Genomic DNA, 12,897 nt, shown 5'->3' with positions numbered 1-12,897 from the left:
AGACTACAGTTATGCAGTCAAACCACATTAAAGCTTTTTTACAATGGGTGGATAAAACAACATCTCCCAGAATCCTATACAGCTGTGAGGGAACTGGGCAATATGAACAAAATGTATATATTTCTATAGGCTCATTTCTGAGCTAAAGAGTGTCCAGACCTATACACTGGACTTTGGCTATGACTATGACTATGGTTTGATTGGTTAAACTAATGTTCATATATAGGGCTGCAACTAGCGATTCCTTTCATTATTGATTTATCTGCTGATTACTTTCTCCATTAATCAGTTAATCGTTTGGTCTATATAATGTTAAAAAAATGTCAAATACAATTTCCTAAAGATGATTCAAATGTCTTTTTTGGTTTAACCAACAGTCCAAAATCCCCAAATATTCAGTTTAAATTATATAAAAAACAAAAGCAGAAGATCCTGACCTGTGACAAGCTAGAACCAATACATTTTGAGGATTTTTGTTTGAAAAAGATTTTTTAACTGATTATCAAAATAATTAATGATTAACTTTGTTACAGCTCTAGTCTAGGTGTCGTAGATGAATCAGTTATTTATAATAACTTAAAAATTAAATAAATAATAGCAATATGAGTAAACTTAATAATAAGATATTCATAATGTCATAAAAACATGCACCTTTTTCCACCTTGTATACAGTAAAGTGAAGTACATTTTATATAACCAATCAAATTTGAAATGAGATCAAATAAAATAATAAAAATATACGTTAGATTGGATGAAGTAAAATAAAACAAAATGATATAGGACAGCATATCCCACAATCCACTGCACCTGAACCCCATCTCCCAGCATCCATCAATGCTTGGAGGAGAGAGGCTGTTTCTATGGTGCCCTGTTTCCACACTGTTGCCGTGGAGTCTGGTTGCCAGGGTGTTGGTGGGGGTGGGAGTGGGGGTGTGTGACTGTAGTTTAATACAAGATCAGAGAGAATGTGATAATTAGCAGACTGCTCAAAACTGGCCTCTCAAAGAGGATTTGCACTGTACAAACACACACACACACACACACACACACACACACACACACACACACACACACACACACACACACACACACACACACACTAACAGCTGCTTGCTGTCTTTATCCCTTTTTGTAATTTAGCAGTTTACTCTCATCTGGTTTACTTTGGATAAATCATTCATGGGTTTGTTTTGGAATGCAGGACAGGTCAAAAGGTAATCTGTCTAAAGCTTCCGATATTCCAGAATAACAGTAAAGCAGCCAAACAGGGAACACTTTGCACTTATGCACTTACAGTAAAACTCTGTGGTACTTCTGCATCTAAAGTAGCTGTGTGAGAGAGCTTTGACCTGATGCCTTCTCTGTGTGTGTGGGTGTGTGTTTGTGCCACATTAGGTAAAGGATCTCAAGAGGATAGAAAGAAGAGAACATTTTGAAAAGATTTGCAACAGGCTGTGCTTATTTTCATTATTGATCAATCTGATACATTTTCTCCTCAAAATTATAGTTATTATATCCATTTTATAGGACCTTTGATTAAAATATTATTATGTGCTTGCGGACACAGTTATCTCTTTTGGATATATTGACATATACAGTAGAAGTATATTGTCCAGAAAGGTAAACATTGTGAATTGAAACATTTACAGTTTTTTCCGATTGCTAAACGACAGTGGGCACAACTGGAGTCACATGTGCAAAACTCAAACTACAGTCGGCACTACCAACAGTCACCTGAGCTAAACAGTTCACATCAGCTGCGAAACAGGCTCAGTGCAGCCAAACACTATGCACAATCCTCACTGAGATAACACACACTGTCACTCAGAACACACTGAGGGTAAAAACACTAGCGTCAAACACCAATACAGAAATTACAAACTTTTTCATCTTTACAGTTTGAACAATTTGAGTGACTTGACACTACTCAACAGTTTATTTAAGGAAAAAATATAGATTGTATAGCATACCAATTTTTACATAAGGTAAAAAAGAAGGAATGAAAATCAGCAGTTTTCTTCAATAAAGTATTTTGTCTCTAGTAATTTATGGAATTACTGGGGGAAAAAAACTAAAGGTATATACGTAACAGTACCAAAGAATAGCGTGACTAATTCTGCCTCTCTCCAGCATCATGTGGCAAGTTTTCTTCATCACATTGGATGTCTGCATCATCTCTAAATAAAAATGAATGTGGTGTTTCTATTGCTTTCACCGCCATTACTTTCTGAAAAACAGTAAGAACACAGTTTCACTATCGTAAAGATATAGTGTTTTTCACTTTTTTTTTATAGCTGTGTACATAACCTCAGACATCTTACTTGGACATATTGGTATCTTTGCTCTTTTACCTGTTTCTCTCAAACGGTACAGTGTAGAATTGTTTCATTCTTATTTGGTGTTTGTATACAATAAAAGTCTTTCTGAGCTTTCTCTGTATAAATACCATATATGTTCGATAACTAGTCTAAAATAAGACACCTACTTAGGCTTTCAGCTAAAATTGCAATCAGCAGTGTTTGATAGGCCCCAGACTGAAATCTATTCTGTTTTGAATGTGTGGTTAACAGTTTTGACAGCAGTGTGTTAGCATTTGAACAAAGTGTAAATCTACAGTGTTGTGCACGTTGTGGTTAAAGTCATGGGATAAGTGTGTAGAGTTTTGAAAACTTTAATCAAGCAATGAAAAACAAACTAGAGTTTGGTCCACATGAACTGCTGCTGTGCAGACTGTAGTTAGCGTTTTGCACATGTGACTCCAGTTGTGTCCACTGTTGTTTAACAATAGAAAAAAACTGTAATTTTTGAGTTTTTGCATGTCTCTTCATGCCCTCTTCCAATTTGTTTTTACGTATTATACCTATAGTGTTGAAGTTCAACCGTAATCTCTTTCACTGATGGATGTGACTCATAGGAGAGGGGACACCCACAGTCACCCACCTGCACACATAAACACATGTTGCTCTCCTTCCAACCGCCATAATCTGCTGAAAGCCTCACTGTCCTGATTGTATTATCACCTTTAATGGAATATTACTGACACAGTTTAGGTCCCTGACACAGGCCGGGCTGCACTAGAGGAGAAGGATCAGAGAGCTATATCACAGTAGTGATGTAAAAAAAACGGTGAAAGCAGCTAGTCCCTTAAACACAAACACACACACAAATTCACCTGCTTCATGTACGATAGCCTCCATGACAGGCAGTGCTTCTAACTGGGCTTTCAAACCAAAAGAAGTGCACAGAAAGGGTATAGCCACAAATACCCTGACCTCCACTGCGTCAAATTGGATTCTCACATTGACGGGAGGCGGAAGTTATGACAATAACAATTTTACTGTTGAGAGAGATAATGGAAAAGTACATTTCGTGCTGAATTATCTGAATATAACTACTCTCCAATCCTACTGGCACCTGAGAACAATATCCAAAGCATGATAGGAAACATAAGAGAGAATGGGGATACAAGATTAGAATATTATTATTGTGATGATTAACATTTCAATAGTAGCCCGTAGTCGCATCCTAATGAGCTGCTTTGTATGGTCCTCTGGATTTTGCGTTTTACCCTGCACCAACTGTTGATTGTATATTCGATATAAGAAGTAAAGTGCACAACATGCTTGGTTTATTTTTTTGAAAACACTTTCAAACACTTTGCTACTTGATTTACAGCCAAAGATGTTGCCTTGCTCCCTTTTCAAAATTACGCAATTGAACATTACAATATAAAGCTATCACATTGAAGGCACCATATAACATCAATTACAGAAACTAGCTCTCCATCCAGGATTGACAAGAGCCATATTGGCCAGAGGACCCCCCCCACCCCCTTCTCGCCCGATTAACTCATATAAGCATTACAGAAACAACCACACCCACATCAACTCTCCTGTAAGACATCCGCCATTGTAGGGAGAGCAGAGCTTGGTGGAGTTTGATGGCTGATTTTGCATTTTGTTTAAAATATTAAAAACTTGTTTGCCAGATTCGGTGCCTGAAGTGTCAAAAAATGCCAAAACACAGAGAAGAAAGGCAAGAGTTTAACAGAAAGGCAGCTGAACTGCACTGAAGATATAATCATGTTGAATTATTGATGGCTGGTTGTGTTTTGTGAGTCGTGGATGTGTCTCCGGTGCTGTTTTAACATTGTGAAGTAACTGTAGTTAATGAGTACGCTAAAGCAGCCAGACAGAGAGACAGAACGTCATCTCTAAATGACCTTTAGTCTCCAGAGATCCTACTGTGTCCTCTCACCACCATTTACCACATCTTTAGTTCCCTTCCATTAGCTGGTGACTGATCAGCTGTTTCTGTCATCATTTATTCATCTGTCTGTCATTCTGTGTCTTTCTCAGCTTATTCTACCTTTAACCTTTACTCCCATTTTATAGTTTTTGTGTATTTTCTACTATCATGACCTCTTTTCCCCTGTTTATCTGCAGTGTCTCTCTCCCCTGTTCTCCTTTCAGTCGATGACAGCCAGGTTGTCAGATTGGTCACTCCTTTTCTTTCTTTCTTTCTTTCTATCTCTGTCACATGTCATGTTGTATTCTGATGTGTTGGTCTGTAGCCATGGGTCAGCAATCACATTTTGAAACTTTGGTCCTAAACTTCAGACACTGTCAAAATTTTGTTGCAGGCTGTCTTTGGACTAACAACCAAAGATTTGGCCACATTTTTGTCATGAGTGTCACCTTTTGTCTCAGACAGCCCAAAGTCACACAGTGTAAAGGGGTCTTTGTTCTCGTTATGAAATTACAGTCCCCTTCTCTTCTTTTACCCTAATTTCTCTTCTCTTTTCCTTTATCAACTCTAACACCTTGGTGAATATTTGAGGTAGTATTTATAACTGTAGTAGATCACGTCTTGACTCAGAGTGACCTTTGTGTGCATCTGTATGCACATGTTTGTTTGTGTGTGTTTTAATGTGGTGACAAGGTGTATTGATGCTCACTTGAGTGACTGTGCAGTTTGAAGTAAAAATGTGTGTATCCCTGCAGACATTAATCATATGTTTGGGTTTGTTGGGGCATGAGTGTCTCTCAGAGAGAGGGGATCCTTCAGGGCGACGCCTCAATGAAATGGCACGGGCGTCCATGTGATTGCCCGCACACACACACACGCATGCATGCACACACACACACACACACACACACACACACACACACACACACACACACACACACACACAGCTTTTCAGGCGTCTGGGCTGAATGCTCTGGGGATGCTTTCTTTTGTATGTTCAGTAATGAAAGATTATTAGATGGTCAGGATTAGTTCACCCATTTTTCTTCTTGGTATAATCATATAATGATAATATAAACATCCCTGCCAACCTTTGCTCTGCATATAGACCTTGACACACGGAGGAAACAGTATGAGGAACAGTAGAGGGCATGCTTTAACCCATTAATTACAAATCTTCTCTACATTACTTTTGAATAAAGTTATAGATTTACGGGGTGGCCTCTAGTTCACCCAGTAAGAGCAAGTCTTTTGCATCGGCGCGGGTTTGAAACCGACCTGCTACCCTTTGCTGTGTGTCATCCCCCATCTCTCTCCCCCTTTCCTGTCTATCCACTGTCACTATCTAACAAAGGGAAAAGCCCCAAAAAATAATATTTCCTGTTAATGATTGTACAGTTTGAAAATAAAATGACTGAGATAGGAATCACTTTAGAGAAACAATCCTTCATACTGAATATGCTCTTGCCTTTATTGTTTTGTAAAAATCTTTTGTCTGGTGGGAATGCAGCTTCAAACAGAGTCTGTCTTTGTTGGGACTATCCAGGAGGTCCTAACAACCAACATGTAAGAGACAACAAGCATTACATTCATAATCTAGCCTATGTTCTCAAAAAATCAAACAAAGAAGACAAACAATAAGCAAATATGATTTTGGTTATTTATTCCATTTAAAATGTTGCTGTCAGGCAATCCTGCAAATCAGACTTCATCTCACAAGCTCAGCTGTCAGCATGTGATTTAAGTTTGATAATCATCTGCTAAGAATTCAGAGATTCTTTCGAACAACTGTTTACTGTAAAAAAATAAAAATAGGTTATGTCTGTCAATAGGTGTTATACAAGGCATAATCCTTTTCTTGCTTCAAATGGATTTAAAATAAGGAATGCATTTGCCATTTTCTGAATAGCTGCCAGGTTGAACAAGTGGTGCATTCATCTAATCAGGTGCAGAATAGAATCATGTCTGATTGAAGGTAAAAAGCTAAAAATCATCTAATGTACTGTTATAGCTTTTAGAAATGAAACTAACGTTACTGAAGCAACAATTATGTTTTTCTAACTTGCAACTCCTGGTTTGACGGCAGTTTGGTTTGAATTTCATAGTGAGAATCGAAGAGGGAGTGTTTTCACCATACATGCAGTTTTTGGCACACAGAAAGCACTGGAGTTTGTTGTCATGCATGACCATCCCTGTCTGTCTGGGATAGTAATAGACGGGGGGAGGGGATAAAGAGTATGAGGGGGGCTTGGTGGGTGTAGGTTGTAACACCGGCAGGTCATTTATAACCCTCTGTGTCCTCATTGCTGCATTTTCCCCAGAGAGAGCACGTGGCTTAGGCAAAGTACATTGATCTGGGACTAGAGACCAATTTACTCAAAGAGGAGACAGATAGAGAGCGAGACAGAATGAGATCATAAGAAGAAATTGGGGAGAGAAAGGAGAGTCTATACATACTAGTCCAGTATCAGATGTTTACGTGCGGTCAGAGGTAATTTTATAAGTTAAAACAGGATGTAGTGAGGTACTTGTGAGCTGTGAGCATGGAGCCTTAGGCCGGTGTGGTCATCTGGTCAAGTCACGGCATCGCCAACATTATAATGGCTCTGTGTGCTGGAATCTGACAGGCAGACGAGCTGGAGTAAGGGACGAGGCGGGCTGTCTGACTGCAGAGAGAGAGAGAGATAGAGGATCTAGAGGAGAGCCGAAGGAGGCTATATATAGAGAGAGAACAACGGGGAGGCTCTTGAATTTTTCAGTTGTCAGAGTGATTCTAAATGTAAGAGGCATAATCACACTCATAAGATTGGAGTGAATTAGCATGAACTGTAATATGCAGTTTATTTTAAAATCAGAGATTTACTGACTTAAATGTCAATGAGGCAAGTTTAAGTGGAGATTATAGCAAGATAAATCAACAAATGCATTTTTTCACCATCTTACTATAGCTAAGTCTCACTAAAGTACAGTTTAAGTATTGGACAAAATAAAATGTTCAGATAATGATGCCGCTAGAGGAAAAAGTCTGAAGATTATTAAAGTCATTAGGATTCATCCGCTGGGAACCGTGAAATTCTGTAGAAAATGTCAGATATTTCAGTGTGGACCGAAAGTGGCGAACCAACAGACTGACATTGCCATTCGTATAAACATGCTGCTACCTGAAAGAAATGAGTGAGTTCGACAGTACGCACTGTATGTCTTACTGTATTGGACCCAGCTACAAATAAACCTAGTTATACAGTATGTCATTTATCTTGTGGCGGCAAACAGTCTTATATACGTTATTGTATTTTTTAAATTCTAATTAAAAAAACATTTTTAAAATTCTTTTTTTTTCCAGATTTTAAAGTGAGACTTTGTAACTTTTGTAAGAAGAAACAACTCTTTAACAAAAATCAAAAGTTGAATTCCATAAATCGCTCCCTTTCTCAATTTACAGTAATACACACAAAGGTTTTGCAGCTACAGCCTTACTTGGTCTTGTATAGCCAGTATAGCTTTGTTGTGTTCTGCCACTGATACAAGTTTATTTTTCCTCAAAGGCCAGCCGTATTAAAAGTCTGTATCCAAAAACTATTCAGACATTCGTCCCCCTAAGCCTTACCTTGAGCTACCCAATAGTGTGTATATATAGTGTACTATGTGTGTGCATATAGTACACTGCTGTGTGTGAATGATTTCTGCCTGGTTAACCCCATAGCCTGGAGCTATTTTTTTTATCATCAGTGTGTGTGTGTGTGTGTGTGTGTGTGTCAGATTGATATAGAGCGCAAGAAAAAACAGAAAGAGACCAAAAAAGAGAAGGAGAGTAAAGTAAAAAAGAGATAAAAGTTGTCAGGGCATGCTTGGAGGTGAGGGACCATCTGTTGCTAAAACAAGTCATTTCCAGCCCTCCTCTGCTGCTCAGTTCATTCACATACACACATCTGGTGAGTCTTCTCAGGGCTCAAACCTCTTCTCAGGCTTTAGACTCCAGTAATTATGTCTGGAAAATTGGGTTCTTTAACAGTCAAGATCATCCAAAAATGATCAAGAAACATGGATACACATTATTGTGAAGCCTGTGCATTCAAAACCTGAAAGGAGGTAAGACTGACTGCACATGACTTTACTTTAAGAACTTCAGAGAATGTAAATGGAATAAAGCTTTAAGGCTGCAATCAATGAATCGTTTGGACTATAAAATGTCGGACACCTTATACCCAAAAGATAATGGCTGTAAATGTCTTGCTTTGTCAGACCGACACCCCAAAACCCCTAAAACAATAGAGAATAACAGAGAAAAGCAGCAAATCTTACAAAATAGATGCTGAAATTTAGGATTTTATGTTTTACTATTATTGCTGGAATTGTTTCTGGATTATAAAATCGACATGTGGTCCACTTTAGTAGCTCTGTTAACTGCAACCTCTTCTTGTTTCCTTTTCTGTCCCCTCTTCTTTCCTTTCTCTGTTATGCTGTGCCCCTTTTTAAGAGTTGGAGGTCAGAGGTCAGTGACTGCCTGAAAGAGGGCTTTGTCTGTGTGAAAAGGTCTTGGAGGAGCACACTTCCTCTGACCTTAGTTCAACCACGCACACACACACACACACACACACACACACACACACACACACAAATGTCAAGCATTGTTGCTTCACCTTGGTGGAAAGACCAGATGTTACAGTATTTGTCTCTCATTGAACACATCTGTGACATCTGTCATCATACATACGTATAATGTTACCTGTGAATGAATGAACTAGTTCGTACGACGTGCTGTTCGACACATCATCGTGCAATGTCACTTATAGCAAGAGGATTTTATGGAAAATCATCAATCAATTTAGCTCTTAAAGCACAAGGTGCTAATCTTATTTTACTGTAAACCCTGTTACAGTAAGACATCTGAGTTGCGTGTGCTTGGCTGGTGTCCACAGATACTGTTGGCTATGATGTTGTGTATTAGCGAATCACTGTGACTCACTTGAAGGGCTGACTTCTCACAGTCTTTTACAGTATTGTCGACCATCACTGGAAATCTATGGACAGTCAACAGTCAAGCTCTGCTGAAACTACTTCCGGTGTACACCCAAACACGTGTACATCTCAAATCAATAGCACGCTGCTTTACTAACTCTGACTCCACTACATTGGCTTGAAGACCTCCACTCTGTTCACCAGGGGGTTCAGCATTTTACATACAAGAAAAACAAATATTTACGTACTGGTTCTTGTGTGTGTCTGTGATCCAGGGGGCCCGTGTTTGGGTCAGAGAGAAGGAGCAGCTGGTTCCCGCCACAGTCAACTCCTGTGGAGATGGAACGCTTATCGTCACAACCGACTATGGAGAGGTAAGAAATGTACATGCACGCACGCACGCACGCACGCACGCACGCACGCACGCACAATAGAAAGTGTGCATCCTAGTTGAGTTTTACAATTCTCGTGCACCATAGAGCGCCTCTTCTGCTAGGCTGCTGACAGTGCGGTCAGCCGATGAGGCTTTAACACTCAACAGTAGATGAGGTTGTACCAGCGCCTGGTACTAGTTTAACCAACTTTTTTTGTTTGTAAAGGTTTACAGCATTGCACAGCGTGATTTGACTGACTGACTGATGATTTGAATCATCAACATTTGGGGGGCAGCCCTAAAAAGTTCCCAGCTAAATTTGAACCAGGGGTGTTGCTGTTCGTGGTTGGCGCCTTAGAGAGGCCACCACGTTGCCTCAGTTACACAGGTTTTTCCTTAAAACTGTGATGATCTGTGAACATTTTAATTATTTTATGAGAAGGGTACTGTTTATTTAGCAAACATTATAAAGGGAAGCAAACTGAAAACACTCTACTGACTGAAAACACATTTAATTAGTTTAAACCAGTGTCAGCATTAGATTACTGCTGAGCAAAAGCTGCAGTATGCTTTTAATCTGGACTGTGCATTAATCTTTTTTAGATAAATGTCATAGTGAAGGTAAAGCAGCTGTGATGGTTCATCCTCTCCTGTGTGGATCAATAGAAACTCCTGGTCATGATGCTCCACTTTCCTGCTCCAGTTCCTACCTCCTCCTCTTCCTTCTTATACATATGCAAAATTCATCTCATGACACACATTCAGCATCGAGGGGAGATCTACATTAGAATAGATAAAGAGCATTATGGGAGCACATGCACATTTCAGGATGTCAGATGTCAGGAGAGCGTTGCCTGTTGTTGTTCTAAATGGCAAAGCCAGGCGGCTGCTCCATCCCTTTAACACAAAACTCCCTGCCAAAATAATGGAATTGAATGTTTAAATCTCATTATGAATGTGTGTATGCGTGTGTGCTCATCTAATCTGTGTCAGAGCAAAGGCATGCACACGTTGGATTTAATGTTTTTTTGATTGCTGATGTGTTTGGCACACACACACATACACAAACACACACACATGCGCTCCAGTTGGCAGCATTTAGATGGACCTAATAATAGACTTGGTTCTTTGCCAGAATTCAAGAGTCTCAATCCTCCCTTTATACCCCCACAGAAAATCCACATCTAGGCTTCTTTCACAGATGTACACCAAATTCAAGTTTGGCCTTTAAGGCATAAAATGGCCAAACGCTGCTCTTAAAAACATCGTCTTTTGATGTAGCTGCTTCGCCCTTCTTGTTCAGGGACACATCAGGGACAGACAGGCCTTTCCCAAAATTGAGGATTAGTTATATGAGCAGGCATTCTTGCTTTGCTCTGGATTATGAATGTCCTTAACATCCCCAACCCCCATCCAGCTCTCCCTGCATCCCTCTGCCCTCCCCTCTCTGCTAGCTGTTGGTGTTTACTGTAAATGTAAGCTCTGCAGGAGGTGGTGAATATTTGATAGAGAATCAGCAGGATGAGTGGCTTTACCCTGTTACAACAGGATCTGATCCATGCAAACAGTCCCAGTCCCATTACTCCCTGTTGCTCTGCTCCTGGTTCACATGATCATAAATACATTTTATATTCCAATGTCCAAAGAGCCTAGTGAAGCCTCAAGGCAGTTTAATAGTGGCTGCAACGGTGGCTGGTAAAACAAGAAACATGCACTATATAACAGCATTTGGCATTTTTGTCTTTTTGGTGTTTGTTTTACTTTACTTTCTCATATTTTGCTCCTAGCTGCCATGCCACTCTGGTTTTGTAATCCACAGGCCCTGACCCAGTTCACTACATTACCAATTCTGGGTTACAAATGCTGCTACAAAACTACAAGCCTTAATGTCAAATCAGCCCAACTCACAACTATCAGGGGTATATGTGCAAGCCTTTACATCATTCATAGTAAATTTTACTCTGAGTGAGTTTTTTAGGAAACAGACAATGTCCTACAAAACCACTGATGTACGTTTACTGTAGATGTTTGCAGTGGGAAGCTAATGTTGAATGTTTTATTTCTTCTGTCTTCTCATGTCAGTCATTTGTGACTATGCTGGCTGATTATTTTGAACTTGTTACAACAGCGATGTACTGTAGAAGACTGTAGTCCATTGATTGCTTGGTACACAATCTCCCACATATTAGTCTCTCTTCTCTATTATATAAATATGTCAGCACCTTTCCTAAATAGAGAAGAAAAATAAGCTGCTAAATATCAGACTCTGCCATTGGCAAATCAGAAAGGTTAGATGTGTATTGCTTTTTTGATGGAATATAAAGAATGTCTCAAATCTTTAATATGACTTGCAAATTAAAAAGCAAGTATTTGCGGATCTTTCTGTTGATGCTCAGTATGCACATTACAAAAGCACAATGGCCAAAATCACAACAACACTTAATAGAAACAGTACATTGAATGTCCAATTAAACGCATAGAAGCATCTCTGTGTAAGTTAAATGCATAGCAGCATGGCACTCAAGTCCAAGTCTCGAGTCTCCACTTTTATTGCAAAAAATTGTAAACCTTTCTGTATGTGATCCATCCATCCATCCATCCATCCATTGAATCATCTATAACCTGTGCAGTGGCAGCTAGTAGCTCAGACATCCTGCCCCAGCCACATCTTCTATCTCCTCTTGGGGTCTCCCAAGGTGTTTCCAGCCCAACCAATGTGACCGAGATACGTACTGAGCCAAAAATATTACAGTTGAAAAAATAAACTTGTCAGTCCTTTCTGTTGCCATTTGTAACGATAACAGTGTTTCTAAGTTAAAAAATATATATTTCTTGACAGCAATTTCTTATTAATTATCGGCTGACATGGATACAGATATATCTGCAATAAGCCAATATACTGTCTCATTTATTGGACGGGCAATACAAGAAGATTAGATCATTCTTCCTCTGGGACTGCTCTAGGGAGGCACCCCGGAGCTATCGTTAAAAGATGCATTAACCGACTTAACTGTATTTACAGTATCATTCTTTCAGTCAAATTCATGACCATGAATGAGGGTTGAAGGGTAAATTAACCAGTAAAACTAAACCAATCTTTTTGGATCGGTAAAAGGTCCGATCATGCACAATATCTCATTCATGTATAGCTCACTGCATGGATAATACAATTAGATTAGATCAGAAACTATAATGAACCTGTGGTGAAACTAGGTCAGAAAAGAACTGGATATAGATAAATATAGAACCACTATAAGACCACTGTAGTCATGATAAAACAGAGCTCCTTCTGGCTTATGAAATGTGCCTATAGATTA

The 12,897-nt window shown here is 39.3% G+C and overlaps 1 protein-coding gene across 1 annotated transcript in view; it reads left to right on the top strand.

Annotated features, from left to right (window-relative positions):
- Nucleotides 1-8,092: 8,092 nt before the first annotated feature.
- myo10l1 (myosin X, like 1) overlaps nt 8,093-12,897 on the top strand; it is a 34,225-nt gene continuing 29,420 nt past the window's right edge. Inside the window, exons 1-3 of the mRNA XM_028566368.1 lie at nt 8,093-8,102; nt 8,726-8,733; nt 9,483-9,581. Of these exons, the coding sequence (XP_028422169.1) occupies nt 8,093-8,102; nt 8,726-8,733; nt 9,483-9,581 (117 nt within the window). The remainder of the gene's footprint in view (nt 8,103-8,725; nt 8,734-9,482; nt 9,582-12,897) is intronic.

Source organism: Perca flavescens, chromosome 20 (assembly GCF_004354835.1).
Source record: "Perca flavescens isolate YP-PL-M2 chromosome 20, PFLA_1.0, whole genome shotgun sequence".
Classification (NCBI taxonomy): Eukaryota; Metazoa; Chordata; class Actinopteri; order Perciformes; family Percidae; genus Perca; species Perca flavescens.
The sequence above is the reverse complement of the archived record's forward strand: the minus strand, read 5'-3'. Positions and strand labels throughout refer to the sequence as shown.